At 50.8% G+C, this 25,894-nt stretch overlaps 1 protein-coding gene across 3 annotated transcripts; it reads left to right on the top strand.

Annotated features, from left to right (window-relative positions):
• The first annotated feature begins 69 nt into the window (after positions 1-69).
• Positions 70-25,658, top strand: LOC100118963 (paired box protein Pax-6). 3 transcript variants are annotated; one of them, XM_016988788.3, is made up of 10 exons: positions 70-711; positions 3,855-4,065; positions 8,981-9,227; positions 9,316-9,496; positions 13,073-13,349; positions 16,334-16,498; positions 16,729-16,799; positions 21,410-21,654; positions 21,743-22,011; positions 24,872-25,658. In XM_016988788.3, the coding sequence occupies exons 2-10, from the start codon at positions 4,053-4,055 to the stop codon at positions 24,958-24,960; spliced, it is 1,557 nt and encodes a 518-aa protein (XP_016844277.1). In that variant the 5' UTR covers positions 70-711; positions 3,855-4,052; the 3' UTR covers positions 24,961-25,658. The 3 variants fall into 3 exon arrangements, with proteins under 3 accessions (XP_016844277.1, XP_016844276.1, XP_016844275.1); XM_016988787.3 differs by having other exon boundaries at positions 71-711; positions 8,984-9,227; positions 16,729-16,811; XM_016988786.2 differs by having other exon boundaries at positions 72-711; positions 16,729-16,811.
• The last annotated feature ends 236 nt before the right edge of the window (positions 25,659-25,894 follow it).

The raw sequence follows: 25,894 nt of genomic DNA, 5'->3' as shown, positions 1-25,894 counted from the left end.
AGTCGCGGGGCGGGGGTGGGGGTAAGGCAGCACCGAAAATCCAGCGGCGGCGGCTCGCAGCCGGCGGCCGTGTGCGTAGGGAGAGATGCTCTCGGATCTGGCAGGCAGCAGGGCTCGAAGCCAGGCAAGCTTGAGCAGACTCCGCTGGTCAATCGGGCGCCGCGCACCGCAGAGCAACAGAGCGACGAGGCGACGCGTCACTGCACTCCGCTGCTCGCACCACACGTGCTCTCTCTCTCTCTCTCTCTCTCTCTTTCTCTCACTCTCTCTCTCGCTCGCTCGTGCATCGCTGCACCGCATACCGCTGCTGCAGTGTAACTCCTCTGCTGCCGCTGCTGCTGCGCGCGCGCGCGCTTTTTCTTCAAACACCGAGAGACGGCGGCTTTCCGGCTCAACCGGCCGCGACGGATATCCACTGCTTCACGATTCAGCGGTCACGCGTCGCGCCTCTTCTCCTGCGACTTCGCGCCTCATCGCGGCCGCGGGGACTTCTGCGAGCTGACTTGTGTTGAGTGTTTTTTTTATAACAGTGCGGCCAGTGCGAGAAAATTGTAAGGACAGACGAGCCTCGCCGAAGCGGAGGCTGAGGGAACGACGTCCGGGAGGACAAGGACGAGGGACTTGGCTGGATCTCCCTCGTCGCCGTCAAGCAGCGGTTAGTGCTTTCAGCTGGTGACAGGATCCGGCCTGACCACGGCCATTCTCGACACGGTACGTACATCGGGCATTTGCTGCCTTATTTTTGAACTGGCGAACGTTGAATAGCCTCCCACTCTTTGTTCAAAAGTTTTCGAAGCGATGCAGAAATTCAAAGTGACATAATGCGGTGGTCGCGGTCAGAAATAATAGCCTTAGAGCCCGCGGTGTCTTAAAGAGCCTGATGTGAGATCTTTACGAGGAATACGCGGGTAATACGGTTAATAAGCGCCACTGCGTGACGGGGAGCGATCGGGAATTAGGAGCCACGGCGCACAGTAGCTGCAGCTAGCGCACATAAACATCATCTATATATACCTGGGTGCCCGGAAAGCCTCAGATACGATTAATGAGATAATAGCATAAAACTTGAGCGACGCCGACTCCTTGTTCCGGATAATTCTTTCGCGTAAGTCGGATTTTCGAAACTGCGCGCGCGCCTGCCTCCGGATTAAGATCTCCTCTTGATTATATCTCGCAAATGCTCCCGGCGGTCACGCCTACCGGCTTTGTCTTCGCTAATGTTCATCCATTGTGCCCGGAAAATTTCACTACTAATGATCCGAAGAGGCAAGCGCGCGCTCGCTTTTCGGACTTTGTCTTATACGAGTATGCGGGATTTCACTGACCGTCGGCAGAGGGTACACCGAGCGACGCGCGGACGATGATGATTGTCACGTCGGTTTTGGAGACTGGGCGTTTAATTTGTTTTTTTTTTTCTGTCATCTGCTTGGCTTAATAAACTAATCAATAATTATATTTGACTTGTTATTTTTAAACTTATTTTATACCGTCGCATTGCGCTCAATTTTGAATTTATTGTATATTCAAAAAGGAGTTTAAAATGGTAGAAACGTACAAACGAGAGACCTGCAGATGATATTTTTTTCAAACGAAATTTCCTTTTCCGTGCTTTTCTGCGTACTCTTGTGTCCATTAATTGAATAGCGCACGAATGAGGTCATTTTTCGAGACGAGCACGTGAAATTCTGAAGCTGTAAAAAAATAAAAATTAAACGCGTGTAAAACTGCAAAAATTCAAGTGAGGAATTGACTCGTAAAAATGCATTTAAAATCGAAGACCCGCGCGATAATAATACGCTTTCTAGAATTTACATTGAAAGCCGCATGTCACACACGACTGGTATTTGTATATATTGAATAAATAAAGCGTACGCTATGTTTAATGATTTATTGCTTTATAAATATTCATGCCGCGACTGTTTAAAATTCAAATAAAAGCCGACGCGCCGCTCCGCAGTAGCCTCAGCAGTGTGCGGCGGTAAATTTGAATTTCTAAAAATGATATTAATGAGAAAACATTTAAATCCGATGTCGAAAATTAATTAATAGACGGGCATCTGGTCGCGCGCGCGACACATCAGTAAAGCGAGAGAGGCGGAGTAAATGCATCGCGCATCCGTTGTTTGCCAACAAAAGTCCGACACACATAAATGGGAAGGCAACGCGAGCCTGCGAAACGTTCGGCTGTCACTCGTGCGCAAACACGGAACATCGTATTATTATAATGTCCGCTTTTATCTAATTACGTTATATGAGCTATCGACGCATAAAACGGCTCTCTCTCTCTCTCTCTCTCAAAATACATACACCACATAGCGCCTGCATACATATTCTATGGCAGCGGCGCGATAGAAAGCGACAAATTAATGCAGCCAATGAAATATCGCACTTAACGCGCGCTCGTATTATAAACTAAAACAAATATTCGATTCGCAGAAACGCGCTCTCTACTCGCGCGGTGATTTATGATAATTCGAAATCAAGCTAAAAATCCGATAAGTATTATCGTAATGCGAATAATTATCAATGCACCGCGTTCGCTCGTGTAAAAAGCCAGCCGTTAATTTAACAAGCCCACGCATTGATAATTTCACGACTTGGCGAATGTATAACGAATAATTACTTATAATTATAATAATTACTTCGTAAGCTTCGAAAATCCCGGAATACCATCGAGATCTGATGGAAAACGCACGTAAATCGAGTATAAGCGCGAAATAGTTGCGTACAGCGAGTGTCTTGTAGATGTTCTCTCGAGTGTCGGCATCGACGCCCTCGAATCCCTTTTCGCTCTGACGGCTACTGGATCTCTCTCTCTCTCTCTCTCTCTCTCTCTCTCTCTCTCTCTCTCTCTCTCTCTCTCTCTCTCTCTCTCTCTCTCTCTCTCTCTCTCTCTCTGTATATACGTGTAGAGCGGAGACGGTAATTTCGTTAGACGACTGCCGTCGAGCGGAAGCTGTTAGCAGTGAGCCAAAAAGGCGACGTACTTATATGCTCGTTTAACGGCGAGACGCTGCGGGTAAAGGAAAGTCCTCGCGTTAAACGCACCGACTCTTGCTTTCATCGTTCCCGCGAATTTTCCTGAAAATCTCATTTTGTTTACGCTATGTAATTATTGTTGAAAAAAAAGTTTATAGGTAATCCGCGTTACGATGTACCGCGTCGGAAAATAAGTTCAGCTATAACATATAGCGTAGCGAGCTTGCAGTGCAAGTATATCTTTCGATCACGGGGAAGATCGACGACGATGGCTTCGGAATTATCGGTACACGCTCGGCTCTTAATCACGCGCGGAGCTTTCCCGAAGAATTTATGAGGCGCATTACACGCGCCGCCGGCTGTGTGATTCCCCCCCTCCCATGAGCTTATATACACATATACAATACATATAGGCGTATATACGTTGGCGGAAGAGGAGAGCGGATCGGTGCTTTTGCCGGGCAATAAAGTTTGCCGGCGCATCGGCGGCGCAAGCTCGCGATTCGATTAAAATGAAAATCGTTGCCATTGTAATCCCTATCAATTTACATGGCCGCCGGGGCGCGCACGATGACGCGAGGAATGCAAAACAGCGCGCTCGGGCATCGCGGGATTACTATGCGAAAACAGTGGTCATCCATTTTCGCGGGCGCCGCTGAGAGAGAGAGAGGAGAGAGAGAGAGAGAGAGAGAGAGAGAGAGAGAGAGGGCGAGAAAAAAGCTCGCTCGGGAGCTTTATCAACGGCGCGCGAAATTCGTTTCGCCAGTTCCATGGTATATGTATACGCGATGCGTGTCGAGCTTCCGCGCGTTATATATACCTATATACGAATGCGAGTCCACTCGATGATGTATTATTGGTTGATGTGCTTTCAGCATTGTGTTAGCGTGGCCGGCGGTGGCGGCGGCGGCGGAGTCGCCGGAGGTGATTCGGGTCCTTCGGACTACCCGCCGAGCGCTGCTGCAGCGCGGAGCAGGGAGGCGGCGGCGGCGGCGCTGCACGCGGCAAGGACCCTGTTGGGCGCGGGGGTGGCTAACCCTTGCTCGCCCACCCCCGAGCCGCCCTTCTGGAAGATGCCCCACAAAGGTCAGTACATTCATTTTTTTTTCTTCCTTAAATCACACTGTATACCACGGTTACTTATGCGCGATAAGGAGCTTTCGAGTGTTCGCGCGACTGCTGTCAACAGGTAGAGAATAAGCGCTCTTAAACAGTCGTCATCGGCTACTGCGGTCTGACGAATTACGCAGCGTAAGAAAGAGTCTGGGCAAGTCTTGGCGAAAGACGGTTACATAAGCGCACATATATAATACAGTATAGACGCGTATGGAGACGCGAGCGGCTGCTCGCAGCTAGCAGTTGCGGTCAGCCCCAAGTTAGCCCGTAACCCTACTCGGCGTTGCTTGGCTTCTGTCGGGCCAACAGCCCCTCGCTCCCGCGTATACGTGTATAAGGGTTGCGCGCACCTTGTCACCTCGCGGCACGTCGAAAACACCCTCGCTGCCGCCGCCGGCTTATGCGTGTTCGGGAACCCTATAAGCGTAGAATAAAAGTGTGCATAGCTCGCCTTTTGCCGTTATTACGTCGTTAATGGCTTATTTAGCCGCGGGTATCTCGTAACTCGGCTTGGATTTCAATCGCGTTAAGCGGAGACGTCGCGCGTGGGCGATTTTACGATTTCTATATAGGCCGCATTGAAAGATCATACACGTTCAAATCACGATAATCCGCGCAATAATGAATGGAGCGAGGCGCATCGTCTTCCCGCACGTGCCGCAAATCTCTCTCATATTCCCTGAAGCAGCTCGTGCGCTCGCTCTCTATACACAGCTCTCTCTCTCTCTCTCTCTCTCTCTCTCTCTCTCTCTCTCTCTCTCTCTCTTCAATCTATATCCAATAATAAAGCTCTGTATAGGCTCGCGCGCGCATTACGCCGCAGAGAGACGAGCGGAATGTCGCGGTGGCGCCTGCCTCGAGGATATCGCGTTACCTATAAGAATAAGCTTCCCCCTCGATTACGCCCTCGATGCTCTCGGCACGTATAGAATGCTCTCCGTCCTCTTTTCCTCGGCCGAACAAAACCCGAATCCAACCGCGGCGTCGACGCCGGCATCGAGAGCAGTATACAGCCGTCTTTTCTTTGCGCCTCATAAGCCGGCTCTTTGGCCCCTCTCGCGTGTACGCGAATATACGTACGAGATCCGATGTGTGTACTATACCTATATATACGAGTATAGGTGTGTGCAGGGCACCAAGCCCCTTGGCGCGCGCGGGATCAAACGCCCTTACGCCCCGAGATTCTAGAGGCGTTTTGTTTTCTGTATGAATTGAAAGTAGTCCACGACGAGACGAATTCACGCCTCGAAATTCCCACCATCGCGCCGTGCAGCGCAACAATGAAAAGTGCACACAGTCGCGCGCAGATTGCGAATTTCGCGCTATAATGAATGTAACCTCCTGCCGTACGCCGCAGAAGAGCAGAGGTGTCAAAGCGAGTCGCGCTGCAGCGCGCAACACGCCGTTAATGAATTCGACACTCCAGAGAGAGGGAGAACGCCTCGAGCATCGTTCACCGCGATTCAACTCATTAGAGAATGTTCTCCCCGCGCGCGCCATCTTTGATGTGTCGTCGTCGCGCGCGCGCGCTTCCGCCTCCGCGTAAATGAAACTCCGCGAGTCTTGGCGCGTGTATATATATATATATATATATATATATATATATATATATATATATATATGTGTGTGTGTGTGTGTGTGTGTGTGTGTGTGTGTGTGAGTATATATAGTCCACTGTGTACAGCAGTGCTGTCTCTCGCTTCATTTTTGCCGCGCTGTTATATTCGCGGAAAGGGAAGTTAAATTTGCGCTCGTTAGGCGCGCGAGCTCGCGAATGCAATTTCGCGCCGTGCGGAGCCGGAAGGAGCGCGAGTTAGTTTAAGGTGAGAAATGAGCTGTGAGGAGCTCTTGCTGTGCAATTTGCCGAAATTCGTCCTTTATCGCTCGGTGTAAAAGGTTGCATCTCGACGTTTTGTTTTGTTTAACGATATTGCATGATGCATATTTCGGCTTATTGACCTGCCTATGCACCATCAAAAGTCCTCGTAAATGAATACCTGCCGCGTATGGTATACCCATATAATCCTAATTACGAATCAATGCTCATCCTATTACGGCGCGCTCGTATAATCGCTCCGACTCTGGCATTTTTCAAAACTCCGTAACGAGAGCGATCGTTTTTCCCCGAACATGCACGCGCGCCCGCCCGAGTATTTATAATCCCGTTCCGATAAATTAAAGCAAACAATCCGCGGTCAAAACGGATAAAATCAGCTATGGATATTCGGCTAATCGTCGCGCGTTACCCTCAATGGCTGAATGTAAAGTGTCGCTGTTGGCTTTATTTATATAGAGTCAGCCGTGGCTGCCGTGCGATCTAATTATCTATTATTGCGCTCTCTCTCTCTCTCTCTCTCTCTCTCTCTCTCTCTCTCTCTCTCTCTCTCTCTCGTGCGCCCGCTGTTCCGCGCTCTTTATTATCGCATCGACGTGTAAAGGCGTACCTTTCGATCTTGTTTGTTCACCCCTCCAGCCCGACACTCGTTTTTATCTTACTACACAGCTCTTCTCGTTTTTATTCATCGATTATTCAGCCTCTGCCGCAACGAGGACACTTCTGTAATTACCGCGCGTATTGTATTATTCGCAGTGATATTTTGTTTCTGTTCGAGGATAATCATCGCCCCGTATAACACAGCTCGAGATGCGCATAGAACACGCAACAGAAAAGTTGAAAACAAAAACTAGCGCGCGTATTTTTTCGTTTATACGTACCCCGAGATGAAAACACGCACAGCCGCGGCGAGCGCGAGAGGCTGAAAAACGGAACGAACCGAAATGCGCGAGAGAGCAGAAAAAAGCGCCGGAGTATAGCATAGAACGCGTATATGTGTATAGCATAAGAGTCCGCGGGAAAAGAGAATGTGCGAGAGACGCATAGGGCCGCGCTGGCGCTCTGTGTGCGACGGAAAGCCGCAGCAGCAGTAGCAGAGGAGTATGGGAGAAAAAAGATGCAGCACGCGAGGGAAAAAGGCTGCGCGAGAAAAGAGCAAAACGCCGTGAGGCCGCAGGATGGAACGAGGCGGGGCGTCGCGCGCGCGACGTCGTCGTCGTCGTCGTCGTGCAGGCACAGCAGCAGCGGCACTACGATGGGATTTAATCTGTGTCCCGTTTCACGCTCAGCCAAGTGGAAGCTTTTTGCCTCACTTTGCGGCGACGGCGGCGGTGCCGGCGGCCTTTGCAAGCGCGCGCGCTCTCGCGTCGCTCGTAGATTAACGCGAAATTATAAATAAAGAAGCGTGTGCCCCGGCGCCTTGCTTGCCTCTCTCTCTCTCTCTCTCTCTCTCTCTCTCTTTCTCTGTGTACCTACCTGCTGTGCGCGCGCGACGAGCGTTTGACTGTGCGAAGGAGAGAGAGAGAGAGAGAGAGAGAGAGAGAGAGAGAGAGAGAGAGAGAGAGAGAGAGAGAAAGAGCTTTACAACGACGTCTACGTGCTTGATTCGCCTTTTTCTCGCACCGCGCCACGTTTGTTTTCCTAGACGACGATGAATTTTTGTCCATTGATAGTCGCGATGTTTTGCTCGCCGCTGATGAGAGAAATCCGTGTCATCGGATAATTCGAGTGAGGTAAAAATGGATGGAAAGATATCGGTTAGAACGAGACCGCCGCGGAATCAAGACGATGAGAGAGCGAGAGAGAGAGAGAGAGAGAGAGAGAGAGAGAGAGAGAGAGAGAGAGAGAGAGAGAGAGATGGGGATAAAAAGGAGAGAAAAAGCAATATGGAGAGCTGAATGGAGGCAAAAACGCGTCACGATAGAGAGAAAGGGAAAACGATTATAAAGTTGGCGCCTTTAGTCGAGTAAATATTCACGGTGCACCGTATATAGGTGTATAGGTATATAGATCACTATGAGAGCAGCGCGTGCGCGGTAATAAAGAATCTTTTGACAAGGACGAGCGTCGCTTTGATCGCCGTGGACATAATGCCTCACAAAGTCGACGTTATGGACTATCTTTGATCGCGAGAGAGCTGCTGCTGCGCGCGCGCTGCTTTGTGCGTTGTGTATACTTGCGGACAAACGATCTGCCGAATGAGACGACGGAAAAAGAGAACCTATTTAGAATTTACCGCTACACTATATCCTGCACTTTTCTGCCGGCCGCTTTATTAAACCATCTCGATTTCCAATACAGTCGCACGCGACTGCACCAGTTGCCGAAGGCTAACCGAGACGCGGCACGTGAAAACGGGGAAAAGTAATTATATCGCAGCGCAACTGTATTTCGCGAGGAAATTGAGTAAGACGTCACGCGATGCAACGCGTCGAGCTGTAGAGTACACAGCGCGGCATAGACAAAAGGATGAGTCGCTGCTACTGTTATACTCGCGTCGGGGCGCGAGGCACAAAAGTAGCAGAGATTAATTAAATTCGTTAATTGCAAGTCGTATTTAATGCGCTGCGCCAGCGCGACGACGTGTCGAGGACCTCCACGGAGCCGCGGAGCTGCACAAAGGAGAGCTAGAACTCTTTGACGCGAGCACGTGCAAGCACGCGCGTTTCGCCAACTCCGGGGGACAACAAGGTCGTCGCTGCGCGCGCGCCTAAGTGGAAGAGAAATTATTACCGACGCCCCTTGTACGCGCGTTGTGGGCGGCACTCTCTGCGTTTATTACCGCTTTTGCAATTTGTCGCTCGTTCTCTCCTTTTCGTCGGCTTCCTTCTCCTCGCTGTTCTTTTATGTGTACTGCCACGCACTCTCTCTCTCTCTCTCTCTCTCTCTCTCTCTCTCTCTCGCTTTCTGTCTTTGCGGTTTTAAGCGAGCGTTTATAATTGCGTATGCAATTTCGCGCTGAGGTGCAACACTCGAAGCTCAAGAGAAATTTCCATAACTCGATGATTGTAATCGATTGTAATTACAACCGGCACTTGTCATTGCTTCCAGAAGAAGACCTGATGCACGGCGGGGGCCTTGGGGGTGGCTCGATGGTGGGACAGAACTCGATATTCGGCTGTTCCGCTGCGGGTCACAGTGGCGTCAACCAGCTCGGCGGCGTCTACGTGAACGGCAGGCCACTGCCCGATTCCACCAGGCAGAAGATCGTCGAGCTTGCGCACAGCGGCGCTCGACCCTGCGACATATCGCGCATACTCCAGGTCAGCAACGGCTGCGTCTCCAAGATCCTCGGCAGGTCGGTTTCTCGCTCACACTTTTTATTATTTAAACTAAAACTCATACTCTAGCTTGAGATGAAATATTTTCTCGTTGCGTTGTTGCAGGTACTACGAGACTGGCTCAATAAAGCCTCGTGCAATTGGCGGTAGCAAGCCACGCGTCGCCACGACTCCGGTTGTTAATAAGATAGCGGATTACAAGCGCGAGTGCCCGTCGATCTTCGCCTGGGAGATTCGCGACCGGTTACTGCAGGAGGGCGTTTGCAATAACGACAACATACCCAGCGTAAGTTATTACAACATTTTTTCATACAAAATCAAATCTTATCATTCACTACTTAGCAATAGCTTTATGACTACAGCAAAAGTTGTATCTCTGTTTATCATTTAAAAAATTCTTTCGCGTGTGATATTTATCAACTGTTCGGCCATTTCGTACTTATATCAATCGCCACGACCATCAGTATTCGTTCCGTTGTTTTATCTATGTCAGGGTGTATTTTACGAACCGAATATATCTATATAGCAGTTTATGCGGCGAACGGGCCAGTACAAAATCAGATTATTCGTTGCGTATAACAACAGTTTACACGGATACATCGATACTATAGTTCAAATTAAAATCACCAAACAGATTTTAATACCACTTTTCAAAGCATCCAACAGCACTCGTTCAGTTCTTCATTTGGGAATTCCAGAATGACATTCCGCGAGACAATTTACGAAATACACCCTCGTCCGCAGTTTGCGGCACGCGCATAGTTCGTATACAACGACGCAAATCGTAGGTGTAACCGCGACAACGCTACTCGTCCTCCCGAAGAAGTGTATACGCGTCAAAGGCAGGCATCTCTCGATCGCGCTCATCGATAAACCGCTGAGAGAGAGAGAGAGTATTATGCGCATCCAACGAGTGCATAGGAGAGAGGGGGGCGGCGGAGGGGGGAGCTTATCGGCCGGCTGTTGGGGGTACTTACCCGTCGGATCCGGCCACTCGACCCTAATCAAAGTCTCGTCAATGCGATCGGCCGGGAGTAATCGGTCCATTACGCGGACTCGACATTGTCCGGTCGGCCTGGAGAGAAAAAAAGGCGAATCCTCCGTGCGTCTCGTCCCAAACATCTTTTTCCGCCTTTTTTCTGCGGGCGACGCTCTGTGTGCACAGCCGCCCCCCATGTTTTGCTAGCATCCGAAGCAGGCCATTAAGTCGCGTCCAGCGTCCATGCCGGGACTATAATCCATCGCGTGCCTCGTATATGGCGCTTCTGATGGAAAAAAGGCTTGCGCGCTTGTCTCGGCAGGAAGAATCGAAATACCCGACGAATAATCGATGTTACCTGTAAAACTCTTCGCGAGGAAAAAATCCGGTATATGCAAAGGACGCGAGCGGCCTGCGTAAAACGCGCCTTTTTATCGTCCCATTCAATTCCGATAGGAGGACAAAACTGTCGCGCATGTATAGGTGCGTATAGGGGGAGAAGAAGCATAGGGAGCCCGCAGCGGCACATCAGTCTTGCCGGTCGCATAGAGGCACGCGACGCTCGCACGCAGTTGCGTTATCTGTGCTGGGAGCTATGTGTGTGTGTGTGTGTGTAAGAGGGGAAGCCCACGTACGCGCAAGGGCTCGTCGGAACGAATCGAATCCAACTCTCCGCGCCTTGATCAATCAGCGGGACTATAGACGCGCGGGCTCCCGGAAAATCGACTCTCTTCTTCCTCGCCTGCCTCCCCCCTACTCTCGCCGCTCTTGTTTTCGCGTCTTGTCCCTTTTTTTCCTCGCCTTTTGATCTGGAAGCCGCGCCGCGCATCGTACATATGTGTGACGTAAAAAAATCGAAAAACCGAACTTTCCTCGCGTGTACCGCAGTGCGGAGCTATACGAATCCGCGCCTCGCTGTTGCGGCGTCAAAACCGCGGGGGCTGCTGGTACGCGCGGCGGCCTCTATAAAGAAGGTGGGGGCGTACACGCACACACAGACACACGCACACACAGGAGAAAGAGAGAGAGAGAGAGAGAGAGAGAGAGAGAGAGAGAGAGAGAGAGAGAGAGAGAGACTAGCGGACGGCGGCGTCGGAATCAGGCTGAATGGGATCAGTTAAGCGTGCTGCACAATTATTCGTGTCCGGTCGCGCGTGTAATGGTCTGCAACGGCTCCTGCGCCTGTGGCCGGGCGCTATATACTCTCGCTCTCGCTCTCTCTCTCTCTCTCTCTCTCTCTCTCTCTCTCGCTAGGATGCGCCGAAGCTGCCGACGAGCGATGTTTGAGGGGATTTCGGGCTACGCGAGCTCTGTACTATTTTCGCTCGGGCTTTTCTCTCTCGCTCTTTTTTTTACCCCTGTTTTCTATCGCCTTTTTTCGGCGCGCGGCTGACGATTTTCGACGCGATGATCGCGCGCGCGCACGCGGGCTTGTGGTTTTGCGGCTGCGGAGTTTGGTGTCGTCGCTCGATTCTTTTTTTTCTCGTTTCGTTCGGCTGATCGACTGCTTGTGCTCGCTTGTTTGTTTGTTTGTTCGCTCGCGGAAGTCGGCGCGGCGCTGCAGGCTAATTGGAAATTGGCGCACGAACGCGATCGTATACTTTTTAGAATTTTGAGTGAAATAAAAAGAGCGGCGAAGCATTGTGTGCAGTGAAAGTCCGGAGCGTTATCCAATTAGTATTTACATAAAACGCTTTCGTCGGGCTCCCGCATTCAGTGCGCCTCGTGTGCGCGTCTTCACCTTGAAAAGCGTCGAGCGAGCGGCAACCAATGGCCGCTTTCTCGCACAGCTGCTGATGGCTGAAAGTTATAACGAGCCAGCCCCGCGTGTACTTTCTCGGCTGAAATCTTCCTTTGACGGGCTCTTGCATTATGTCGTCGCCGATACGTTGCCGCGCGAGTGCGACTCCTAATTATTCGAGCACACTTCGTTCCCGCGGCCGCAGAAGTATATTACTTATACAGTGTACGACTATATACCGTCAAATTTGCAGAGTCAACCGGAAAGATGGACAATTGTGCGTCTTGATAGTATATTTGAAAGCTGCCTTGTCCTTATAGAAATTCAATTATTCGCGAGTTTTCGAACACTGTGTACGGTGCAGCTCGTTACACGCGCAAAGTTGAAAAAGTAAAGCCGACATTGTTGTGTGATGAGAGTAAAGCCCGAGCCAATAATTTTTCGGAACGTCGTCTCCTGCACGCTTCGCAACTCGCGGTTTCCTTTGAATTCGAGCTGGCTTTGTGGTGCGCGGCCTGCGTATACCTATACATTGGCTTCCTTTCTCTTCTTTGATTGGCCGTTCGCCAAGGAAAACATGCATAAATCTTACGCGAGTGTAGCCTGCGCGGATTTTTCCGCCTCCGAGAGCTCTGTGATTCTTGTCCGCGGCTGCCCCTCAACTTTTCAGCGACTCTCGGCGAAATCCTTTTTTATATTTTCTCAAGTCGTTACCTTATCGCTATACTGACAATTAGCTGCGCGGCGTTGCTTTGATGTCCTTTGACCTCGTGTGCGCGGCTGGTTCTCGAGTGCCTTTGTCGAGTTATTTTTTATTATTGTACGCTCTCTCGTGTAATCTGGTTCGGATTTCCTTGGATACCGCGAACCGGCAACAACCGCTCGTTGTATACTTATTAGCCAGTTTCCGAACAAAGGAGCGCGAGTCGGGGATTTTCAATTGCCGAATCCTCACACTTTCATCCCGACGATATTCGCGTGTACAGCTGAGGCGGAATGAAAAAAAAGACAAAAGACAAAGAACCTAATCCGGGGCTCGTCGACTGCGCCGCGCGCGCAGGTTCCCCGAAAAGAGTACGCGCGCTTCTCTCCGAGTTACTTCCAGCCGACTGATCCCGAGAGTATCCCTTTTCTGATTTCAGGTCTCGTCGATCAATAGGGTGCTGCGCAACCTGGCCTCGCAGAAGGAGCAGCAAGCCGCGGCGGTCCAGGCCCACCAGGGCGCCGAGAGCGTCTACGACAAGCTGCGCATGTTCAACGGCCAGGCCGCCGGCTGGCCGCACGCCTGGTACTCGGCTACGCCCTCGCACCACTCGCTGGCCACCGGCATACCCGGTGCGGCGACTCCGGGCTCTGGACAGTCCCTGCTGCCGGGCACGCAGCTCCACGGACGCGACGACTCGCTCCTCAAGCGCACAGGTACGTGATGCTGCCGTTGTCGGGATGTCAAGGGGATAAGATTTTTTTTTTCTCTCTCTCTCTCTCTCTCTCTCTCTTTCTCTCTCTTTCTCTCTATCTATCTGGCCGTTCGCGCGGCGCGCATCTTTCGTCGGCTCTCGAGGAGCTTACGGGCCCATGTGTGCGTGTTATGTGTATACAGGAGAGAGAGGGAAAATACCTGCGCTCTCGTCAAATCGCCTTCGACTAATAGGATCACGGAAATCAGCGAAGCGGCTCAGATTGCGACACAGATTGGCTCCGCCGCAGATGACGATTCGAGATGCGCCGGCGACGTTTCAATAGGCAGATTACGAAAGCCGCCGAGAGCGCGCGGCTTATAATACACGCGTATATAACGCGCGCCACGTACGGCTGTATGCGTATGCGAAGAGTGAGATAGAGAGAGAGAGAGAGAGAGAGAGAGAGAGAGAGAGAGAGAGAGAGAGAGAGAGAGAGAGAAAAATAACCGACGGCGCGAGGGTCAGAGATAATGACTGGAAAAATAAAAGGATGTCGAGAGCGAGCGAGTGAGTTAAGTGCGCGACGAGTATAGAGAGGGAAAGCTGCAGAAAGAGTGTCTTATTGCGCAGCTTTACTCTTCACATTAGATTGAATTATTCAAATCACGCGGGATCGGGCGCGACGAAGCCTCGGATTGTGCGAAACGATCGAGAACTTCTCAAACTGGTGCTGTGAACGAATTTTTTTCCTGCGTTCTTATAACGCGGTGCTGACGAATGTATCATTTTCGCGCCGTTCGAAAAGTAGGTAGCTGGATTACACTCGGACCTGACAGTTCTTAGTATACGAAGATCGGACTTTTATTAAATTAGTTCGCCGCGACGAGTATATCTGCGCCTATGCGTAGCGAAAAGAGGCTTATACGCTAGCGGTAGCTAATATTTTGACCGATTCACCGCGCGATAATAACGTATTCATTTATAGTTCCTCGAATCAACTCGCCGCGCGGCGAATCGGAAACGTCATAATTTATGAACTATACGCGGGATAATATATTTTTCGGCCTCCGCCGCAGTTTATTGCATATTCAGCGTCGAAATTCAAATTTTGATTTAATAAAGTGAATGCTCATATAATGTGCGTGCCATTAACAGGTATAAACTCTCTTCGGCGGCTCGCGAGCATGTATATTCATGTTGAAATATATACGATGAGGGAAATATTAATTTAATCCTTTTTGAAACTCGCGCCGAAATTGAATATTAAATTGCGTTTACGCGCGGACGAATGTCCGGCCATTAATGAGTCCGTTTTCGCATACAACATTACGTACTCATTATAGGTATACACAACGCGACGCAGGACGTAAACCGCGTGTAATTTTCATTTGTACTCAGCTCCTGCGCGCGCAAAACTCGTCGTCCCGGTAACCTCGAAATGGCGAAATTTCTCTCCCGACAGCTCGAGCAGAGAGCTATACACAGCCGTGAGAAATCTACGGATGAGAGAGAGAGAAAGAGAGAGAGAGAGAGAGAGAGAGAGAGAGAGAGAGAGAGAGAGAGAGTCTGGTGCTGCCGTCGACGCGTCGAGCTTGCGCGCGCGCGTGCGAGAGATCGAAGAGGGTCGTTACACGCGAGGAAAAGGGGCGGCGGACGGTAAAAGGACGAGAAAGGGGGCGGCCTACGGAAACGGCGCGGGGGAGAGCGAGAGAGAGAGAGAGAGAGAGAGAGAGAGAGAGAGAGAGAGAGAGAGAGAGAGAAAGTCGGGAAGAGGGAGGGAGAGATTGAGCTACTGCGGATTGAGGGGGACCGAATGTGTTTGGGGCTGCTGCTGTTCGCTGGCTGTCGGTATTTCGTTGGAGAGAATCCGAGAGAGAGAGAGAGAGAGAGAGAGAGAGAGAGAGAGAGAGAGAGAGAGAGAGAGAGAGAGAGAGAGGAAAATGGATGCATGAGACTGCGATAGAGAGCGATCGGGGGGATGAAGAGCCGGAAATAGCCGCACTCGGGAAGCTTTTCTTCTTCTTTTTTCCAACGATCGAACGACACGCGCTTCTTTTTCTCCTCGAATATGTATTTCGTGATCGATCGTCAATTCTCGCTGCATCGTACTTTCTTGCAAAATTGAAAATGGCTAGACGCGATACCGGGAATTCTATCGCAGGAGAGAGCGGAGCGACTAAAAACAATGAAAGTAAAGCCGAAGAGGGCGACCTGCAGATCCGAAGAGACGGAGATAGACGCGCGGAGAGAGATATAGACCTATGTAGTACAGCAGCTGACGAGCGGAGGGAGATGGCGGCAGCGGCGGCGCGAGGGATCGGCCGACGGAATGAGAGAGGGACGTGGAATAGCGCGAGGGTTCGGTGCGCGGAGGCGGAAAGTAATCGCGACTGTCTCGCTTTCACTCCCCGCATTCGCTCTGTCTATCTGTCTGTCTGTGTTCGTCGCAAGAGTTTGACAATACCGTCGAAATTTTCGAAAATTCCCTCCGCCGAGCTTGCGCAAAGCGCGATTGAACTTTTCCTGCATAGCTGAATATCCCACGGGCAAATTTACATCGGCCGACGGAAATCGCGAAAAGGTAATCCGTAAAATCGATTAAAATCTCGGAAATACGCGCAGCACGATAGAGAGAGAGAGAGAGAGAGAGAGAGAGAGAGAGAGAGAGAGAGAGCTTTCTTACGCTGGATTCCGTGAAAGCTCACCACCGAGAGCTTCCTACACACACGGAGCTTCTTTCAGCGTGCGCTCTTTTGATAATTCGCTTTTGACGACCGCACGGCTGCATATCACCATTAACGAGCTCGTGTCGCCGATGCAGCTTTGAAGCTTCGTTCGCCCGGCGAATCGATTTAACCGGATGCATAACTTTACCGTCGGTGTAAGGTGGAGGCTTTGCGAAAAAAATTATCGTACGTGGGGTCGAGTGGATGAGCTCGTTGGTTTATTTGATGTTAAAAAGCGCGGCGATTTGAAGGAGATTTTTTTAAATTCTTGTTGCAGACACCGGATCGCTCTTGTCGCACCAACAGGAGACAACGTCCGACGGAAACTCGGAGCACAATTCATCGGGCGACGAAGACTCGCAAGTTCGACTGAGGCTAAAACGGAAGCTCCAGCGCAATCGAACCTCCTTCTCCAACGAGCAGATCGACAGTCTCGAGAAAGGTTAGTGGCGAGTTCTTTATACAAAAAACATTAGTATTCTCAAAGCGAGCCGTAGAAAAAGCACGACTGTACAGAGGTGCGTGCGCAGGATCCGTGTGTTCTCTCTTTCTGAAAAAGACGAGACGATAGCGCCACGCGCATTCAGCCACGCACCAGCCCGTACCACAAGCACACATCCATATGGTCGAGAATAACGAAGCACTTGTTGCGACCTCTGTTTCGTTTTGCAGAATTCGAGCGGACGCATTACCCAGACGTGTTTGCACGGGAACGCCTCGCCGAGAAGATTGGATTGCCTGAGGCACGTATCCAGGTGAGTGTGAATGTGCGGCGTGAATGTGCTCTGACAAATTGCGCTCGTGAGAAGATAAGGATTTAGCGTCGAGCGCGAGGCGAAGACTTTGGCTTCGCTTCAAATACACCGCTCCGCGGCCGCACTCGGGAAAAATTAAATCCAGCCGCTCGAACTTTCCCGAAGTTGATGAACTTCTTTGAAAATCTTCGCCGACCGCACTCGTGGTGCGGTCTGCGCTCACTTTCTTCATCAAGGAGAGGCAGGTTCGAGCTTAAACGACTGCAGCGACTGATTCCAGCGCGCAAAGTTACACTCGAGTGTGCAGCGACGCCGAGGCGCGATTTGACGCGCGATAGAGCGCGAGAGGGAAGCTCGTGCGCGCGCGCGAGACAAGACGAGAGACGAGAGAGGAAAGTTTGCCGAAGCCGAGAGGACGAGGAGCTGACATTAATTTTTTATGAGTCACTGGGACGTGTATTACACGACCTTCCGCTCCGTGCTCTCCGAATGCCGGGATTGATTTTTTCTTACAAGTAGTACGAGTCACGCTGCGTCAGCCCGCATTGGATCGAGGAATAATGTAATGCTCGCACAATTCGCGCAAAGTCGTAACGAAGCAAAACAAAAAGCCTCTGCTAAACGCGCGGCGAGGGCAGGTGCACCGGGAGCGAAATTACAAAAGCAATAGCAAAATTTTCGTGCGAGGGAACACAGCGACGCGGGGGTATACGCGTATAGGTATATGCACAATAGCAGCGCGGGTAGGTACACACCGAGGGCGGAGGAGAAGGAGGAGAAGAGGGAGTAGAAAAAACTAATCAACAAAACCGCGCGCCAGCAGTCACCTCGGGGCGACTATAGCCGCGACCGCAGCTTTCGTCACGCCCTGCTGGTCAGCGTCAAGCGGAGCTCGCGTGAGACTACACACACACACACGTGCAGCGCGTGTGTACACAACGGCCCACCTGAGGGACGTCGAACATCTCGCGCATATGCGCGCGATATGTCGTCGGATATTATTTTAATTAATATACACACGCGAGCGGTGGACGAGAGAGAGCATAGTCACGCGCGCGAGCGGACCATGAGCTAATATGTTATACGCAGCCTTGTCGGACATTGTTTGGACGTCGCACGGTGTATAGGTAAGCGCCGCCGCTACAGTATATACAACTCGTTCTCGTATAGTCGCGTGAATCTGTGGTGTATACGCGGGGGGAGGAGGAGGTTTGCAAAGTGGCCGGTCTCTCTCTACTCTCTCCTCTCTCGGTGTAGCAGAGAAGGGAAAGTTCGGGAGAGCGCGCGCAGCGTTATGTGGACGCGCAAACAGCGTGTGCAAGACCATGTTGACGCATGTTTTCAAGCCTCGTTGGCTGGTATTGATCTTGCTAAGTGCAGGAAACCCGAAGAGAGAGAGAGAGAGAGAGAGAGAGAGAGTGAGAGAGGAGGGCGAATACATCTATACTCCGCCGCTGCAGCGCGGGCGCCGGACGAACTGCTGCTCCGCACGCGCGCGCAGTCGGTGGAGAGGGACGAGAGAGAGAGAGGAACAAAGGAGAGAGCGAGAGAGGACGATGGAAAAACGAAGAAAGCTCTCCGGTAATCTGGGAGATTGTTTTCGGGAGAAAGCTCGTCCGCTCACTTTTTTTTACAAAAATGGAAAAAAATTGCCGATTCGAAAATCGATCGCGGAAATATGGCTCGTCGACGGCAAACATATAGAGAAGATACAGCGAATATAGCGCGAGGAGCACGCATAAACTGCGACGCGTCGATATAGGTGCGCGCGTGTTTGTATACATCAGTATGCGCGCTGGTGTTAATGCGCGCGGAAGGCAGAGTACATACAGAGAGAGGAGAGCGGAAGCGACGAGGTGTGGAAGCGCAGCGAACGCACGACTGGCTCTCGCGTCATTATATCATCACGCGCGTATCCTATATATATATATTCGCTGCTCTAGCCACGCTCGTCCTTTACCTCGGATTCCAGCTTGGGAAAGAAATAACACTTTCAAGCTTCTCCTTTTCTTCTATCTCTGTGGATTTCGTAGTTAGTCCAATCGTCATACTGCTTCGGTTCGAAGAAGCGTCGAGTGGAAAAAGCAGAGTTTGGTCAGATGCAGAACGCGCGGCGATGAATAGAATAATGAAATTTAAATGAGAGGACCTTCGAAAAAGAAAACGTATCGGTATAGGTTCAAACTCGCCTGAATAAAACACACACACACGCGAGTATAGAGCTATATATAAGTACAAAGTAGAGCGCGGCTGGCGCGCGCAGGCCTAAGAGGGAGCGCGCACAGCAGAGAGTGTTCGGACGCGCGCGCGGGGGCAACCATGGCAACGTCGCCTCGTCCCCCGGGAGGTTCGCCCTCTGATTGGCCGTTCCGCCGCTTTTCTACCTATATAACGCGCCGCACCTACACACTATAAACTCGCCGACTCTTCTTCCAACTCCGCCATTCAGACTATCCATACTGTGTGTGCGTGTACACGTATACGTATAAGAGCGGAGGGCGCCCTTTTGGAGGAGCGCGCGATTATCATTTCGCATCTCTCCGCGCTGGGAGAGGGCCGCGAAATCCTGGAGAAGGCTTCTATTTTATGTATGCGTGTGTGCCCCGTGGTTATTTGTATTATGTCATGCTATGCATAACAGACGGACTTTTATATGCAGAGGCCTAGTAAGGCGATCCTTTTCGATGCGGTCGCTGCTGTTTTCGGCTTCGGTTACTCTATATACCGTATGCTAATTTATACGCGGATCCTCGCGATGGATTCCAAATGTGACCGCGGTCCGAAACCCAATTCCGTAAATTCAACTTCAGGGTATACTTATACTTACTCCGAATGGTGTACGTACGAAATCGGGCAATTAGTATCGCCGAGAAAAAGAAGCACGTATCCACACACGGGGCAGGGTGTGCGTCAAAAGATTTTTAGGATCCGAGAGAGAGAGAGAGAGAGAGAGAGAGAGAGAGAGAGCGAGAGAGAGCGAGATAGAGAGAGAGAGAGCGAGAGAGAGAGAGAGAGAGCGAGAGAGAGAGAGAGAGAGAGATCGAAGGCGGCAGGGGCGAGATTTAACACCGGTGCTCGCGCGCGCGCCTTCATTGCTCGCTTAATGGGCTGGAAACTGGCTCGGGCATAAAAAGGGGCAATAAAGCCAGTGTGCATCGATTTATGGATCAGAGTGGCCCCCCGGAAGAGACGCGCCGCCGCTGCCGCCGCCGGCTAGGGAAGATAAATGGACGACCAGGAATTCGAACGCCACATAGAGGATTACACTTTTTCATCCCCGCACACGCGTCGGACTCTTTTTCAAAAAGTATACGACACCGCGCAAGAATAACGCGCGGAATTTTAATCATAACGTCACAGCGCGACGAAGAAAAAAAAGAAACTCTTCGAAAATAGTTCCGTGCGAAACAGCGTTCTGTCGTGGAGCCCACCCTCCCCTACAGTATATATAACGCTTCGGCATCACGGCGCAGCTACGCGTAAAACTTGTTAGCGCCGGCGCGCGCTCCAGGCTAAAAAGTCCCGCCGAGTTATCTCTCGTGTCGTGCCATCTGCTGCAGCAATTTGCCTTCTCTCTCCGAGTCCCTCTGTAAACGATTGAACAGCGAGAGCGAGAACGCCGCGTTTTTCCGCACACACACACACACATACGCGCGCGATTGCAAAACAATTGTAAACTTGCGAGCATCCGATCGACGGCGCGATCGATGCACGCGCGCGCGTGTGTGTATAGCCAGGCGAAAACCGCGACGGTAAAGCCGAAAACAATCGAGGCGAGCTACGCCCCCGTGTGTGTCAACTCTTTCTATCTCTCTCTCTCTCTCTCTCTCTCTCTCTCTCTCTCTCTCTCTCTCTCTCTCTCGCTCTGTCTATGCTTCGGCGTAACTGTTTGACGATGTTTTATCGCTTTGTCGGCTTTTTATTGACGGTTAATGCACGAAATCGCGGTGACTTATTTTTTTCCTCGGCTATGCGAATTTCGCGCGCAGCTGCAGCTGCCGGCTGTTTTTGTTTTTTTCCCTCTCGCGGACTTTTATCCTCCGAAAAATATACGACGCGCTGTTGACTTTTCGATGACTTTCGTTTTATTTAAATTCGATGTAAATACGGTTTGACGGTTTACGGACGACTGGCCTGACGCGCGCGCGGTTGACGGGAAAATTCTTTTGCAAGTGAAATAAAGAATCGCCGCAGCGAGAAAAAAGCTAGCGTTATTTTGATTTTACGCCGGTTGTGCTGCAGCGCAACGTTATTCGCGCGGCGAAGTGAAATTTCATACTCGACGCGTTTACCATCATAACATAGTCGCTCGCGTCGAAAAGGTCGAGCGACGAAGGAGGGCCGTACACGTAACTGAATTTCCCGTCTGCGACAACCGCTCGATCGCAATTAGCAGAGCGAGCTTGCGAGCCCGTCCTTTCGAACAAAGAAAAAAGAGGAGCCAAAGCTCGGCTATAGCGGAGCCGACGGGTTTTCCGGTGTAATTTAGCAACTCGACGAGTGAGTGAGTGGGAGATACGTGTGTGCCTGGCAGTACAATTTAGCCGATATCGTTATTAGACAATCGCGTGACGTAGAGGTTTGTCCGGTGTTCGCAGGTGTGGTTCAGCAATCGCCGAGCCAAGTGGCGCCGGGAGGAGAAGCTGCGCAACCAAAGAAGAGCAGCCGTCGACCAGGTGGTGGGCGGCGCGAGCAACGGCAACGCTGGCGGTGGAAGCGGCAACGCGAACTCCGGGCCACCAGCCGCGACACCCGCCACCCCCAGGATACCGCTCAACGCCGGCTTCAACGCCATGTACTCCTCGATACCGCAGCCCATCGCTACTATGCCCGACACTTACAGGTGAGAATCGCGCAGTTACTTATATTAGAAATCTTCATTTTACTCAGGAATGTGCTTCTAAAAATTATTCGTTTACCCGGTGTTTCAGCTCGATGACGAGCAGTCTGGGCGGCTCGATGGGCGGCAGTTGTCTGCAGCAGCGGGCCGATGGTTACCCTGCCTACGTGTTCCACGAGCCTCTGCACTCGCTCACGCAGTCATACTCTCACGCGGCGCATCAGTCGGCCGCGGCGCATTCGCAGCCCCACCGCGGCATCCCGGGCGGTTCCCACGGACCGGGTACCCCCACCACCGCTGGTGGTCAGCCCGCGGGGCCCGGCTCTGCGCCCTATCAGCCGACTACCTCCTCTGCCACCGGTGAGTCTCCTGCCCATTATAATAATATTCCAGACACTCCGCTATTTAATTGAGCGTGATAATGGTTATGGAGAATAAGGTAACGATGATCGAATCGACGGTACTGTTCCGGTCCAATTATACACAAATGCGAATAAAAAGTACGAACAATAGCGGCTGCAATTTGAAATCCAATCGCCATTAGCGCGACGCAACATTCGTTCGTCATTAGGTGCATAGGCTTGTCGCTCGAATTAAACGCCGGCTTGGATGAAAAGAGCGAGCATCCTTTTTTCTGTGCAACAAAACCGCGACCGAAAAAGCTCACACGAACAATGACAGCGGAACAGAGGATGGGAAAAAAGCCGCGCCGAAATAAACGAACCAATCTCTACTCGATCCGGCGGCGCATCCTCCCTCTCGCAATTATATGCAGGGCCCGAAGCGCGGGAAATTTAAATCGCGCCTATAGCTTCCATTCCATATTTTCACCTGCTATGTATAGCGAGCTTGCATTCGAGGCGGCGCCAGTGAAAACAGGTGGGTCATTATAAACTTCGCCGCGCTCGCGCGCACGCGATGCAGAAAAGGAAGGAGAAAAAAACACGGGGAAATTCTGGGGCTCCGGGAAAAGCCGAGTAAATAGATTAATCAAAGAGGGAAAAAGCAGCGCGGGAAAACAAAGGCTGCAGGAGAGACGGAGAGGAAAAAATCGTAAATAGCTATGCCCGCATATATAGGTATATGTATGTCGTGGGGAATACAAAAATTTGGAGCTGTCCGAAAATGCGCACGCAGCTACCTAGACAGTACTCGAAGATGCATAAGAAGCGCCGCGTATACTTTCTCGCGCGGTATATAAACTTTGTTCATACGCGGGAGCATAGTCCTGAGCGCGAGTGCACTCCGTACACACTCATTATTTATTGTTTGCGCGAGGAGAACACTCGCATTGAAAATCAGCCTACGCAACTTTCGCGCACCCGAGAATTCGAGTGCCGTTGAGAGAAAGAGAGAATTTCGAGCTAAACAAATTCTCGCCTCGTCGCGCATTCTTGACCGTAATTCACCACGAGCAGGGCCGCCGAGACTGTAATATTCGAATCTCCGAAAGAGAGGCACGCGTGTGTGTATCCGAAAAAGGCGCATTGGAATCGTCGTAATTCAATTCCGAATAGCTATACGAAGACGCGGATAAGGCGAGGAAAAATAAACGGTCTGCCTTAAAAGGGTACTTTCCACTTCGGATTTTAGGCTATATAGCGTAGAGAGCGTGTATATTTACACACGCGAAAAGGGCGCGAAAAAGGCGCAAAACAAGCGGGAGGATTACCGTCGAGTCTCTTCGCACGTAATCTACACGTAGTAGGGAGAGGAGAAGAGAGGGAAGAGAGCTTGAATTGTAAAAGGATTTTAAAACAAATCTAGCATGGCGAGAGCGACCGAGAGCAGTAGGGCTGAATTGAAGAACTGAGAGGGAGAGAGGAGAGGCGCCGGAAGAGGAGAAAGCTCGGTGTTCGGCGGTTTTCGTCCCTCTCTCTCTCTCTCTCTCTCTCTCTCTCTCTCTCTCTCTCTAGCTCGAGCTGCGAATTTTCCATTTTCTCACACCCCCGCGTCTGCTATCCCTCGATTTCATTTCTTCTCCCTCGTCACTTTTTCCCGCATCCTCGCTATACTCGTCCCTCCGCGTGTATTGTGCTCCTACTAGTCTTCGCGCTATAGTTTTCTACTTCTCATCTCTATCGTCATAGTCTCTTTTTCCCGATATCCTCCGCGCTCCTATACACGCATCTGGCTGCGGATTCTGCAGCTTCTCCTCCACGGCATTGCATCTCTCTGTCTCTCGCGGACGCGCGCAACACAGCCGGCTATAGAACAGAGAGCGAGAGAGAGGGATGACTATACGGCGAAACGGAGGATGTGGATGGGTTGGGTCTCGCCTCGGCTGGGCGAGCGCTCAATAACGTGCGAACCCAAAGGGGAGGAAATACGGGAGGGAGCTACTAGTCTATCTCACTCTTCGCGGGCTCTTGTACACGCGCGGTATATGCCTCCGCGTGTGCGTATACACACGCGCACACACGCGCACGCATTGTGCGCGCGCGCTTTGCATTATGGCGTTATGTGTGCATGGTACACCCCGGCTCGTCTTCGTGAGATGCGTTATATTGCGTTTACGCGCTCGGTTCTGCTAAAAGCGCGCTGTAATATTCCGATGTTTATTTTCTCCCCGCGAGAGCTGCCGGTTTTTATTTTCGTTTTTCATAAACGGAGAGGGAGAGAGGGTAGTGTATACACGCGAATTCTTCGTGCGCCATACGCGCGTTATTGCAAACTGCTTTTTGTGAGGGCGCTCTTTTTAAAATTGCATTTTTCGAAAAATGCGAGAGCTCGCGCGCATAGATTATTTCTCGCTGAATAAGCCATGCATTTGCTTTTCCGCGTATATGCAAACAGTTCGCGTCTGGTTTTACTCTATATAAAAATAACAACATTTTTCCGATTCGATTGCGAGTCCGAATACGCGATCGTTGTTTAAAAATATTATTTCGAGGAAGCGCAGTACGCGCACAGCAGAGGGGATAAAAATCAAAGGGAGAATGAGAGAGGGAGGAAGGGAGAGACTTTGCTTTATCCAAATCCAATTGAAATTCTAATCGATATGCAGCCCCGGCCGCAGCGAGTCATTCCATTAACCGGCGCGTTAGATTGTGGGCGTGCAAATCCGGCGCATGTAAGAGGATGATGCGCGCACAAAGTCATATATAGCTCTGTACTGTAGCCCCTCTTGTATTTCTCGTGATTTCTCGTAAACAAAAATTTATAAAAATAAACACAATAATAACCGAAGACACGCTTGTCTCTTCTCGCATGATTGCAGGCGTAATATCGGCAGGAGTGTCGGTCCCGGTCCAGATCCCGTCGCAGACCCCGGACTTGGCGGGCAACTACTGGCCGCGGCTTCAGTGATCCCAGCTATTCGGGTTCTCGCCGGCGAGTCTACTCGTCGGCCAGGAGAGCCCGCCTCCGCCACCGCCGCCGCCACCACCGCCGGCCTCCTCGTCGCCGAGCAGTAGACTACTGGCGCCCATTGGCATCCATCAGTCGTCGCCGGGCTCACACCCGGTCGCGAGCGGTGCCACGACTCCCGACAACGGCACACCGCTGCACAACAACTCCGACGCCAGTGAGTGAGCTCAGAATGCATCGGATGTTTAAAAAGCGCGCGTTATCATTATCATTATTATCGTCATACGTGTCTCGTGAAAGGTGCTTTCTATTGAATATTAATATATATATACGTCTGCGTCTGCGGTACGTGCGTATACGCGTTGTTTTCTTCCGTTTCCGTAGGCACACGAGCGACGTTTCTTCTGATTAGGATTTTTCGCAGAGTGTGATAGGGTTGTAGACAGGCGCGTAAAGTATTATTACAGTTTGTTCTCTCTTGTTTTTTTAAAGAAAATCATCGCAATCATGAAGTTTCGCTTCGCGCAGGTTTAGTTCCGAATTTTGTTGATAGTATTGTCCATATTTTATTTTATTATTCCTATACAATGTACGATTATCTCCTATAAGTTCGTTTGTAAGCACTCTCTTATGTACAAAATTGATCCTATACTTTGTTAAACATGACGAATAAAAAATACACGTTTTATTTAAAACAATCATTTATTCTTTTGTTTATTTGTTATCCGAACAACACACTCGAGCACCACACATTATACCCAACACTTTCTTTTCGTTTACAACAAGAAGAAAAGTCGAAAAAAGCTCTGGCGTAAAAATTCAAACAAAATTCGCCAAACGAGAGATAGATCGCTACCTCTCTCTCGACACGCGTATACGCAATGAAGCGCAAGAGGGTATGCGCGCGCGAAGGAAAGTTTTGAACGTCCTTATC

This window comes from Nasonia vitripennis (assembly GCF_009193385.2).
Source record: "Nasonia vitripennis strain AsymCx chromosome 3 unlocalized genomic scaffold, Nvit_psr_1.1 chr3_random0004, whole genome shotgun sequence".
NCBI classification, from domain to species: Eukaryota; Metazoa; Arthropoda; class Insecta; order Hymenoptera; family Pteromalidae; genus Nasonia; species Nasonia vitripennis.
Note: the sequence above shows the minus strand (reverse complement) of the source record. Positions and strands in the feature narration are given on the sequence as shown.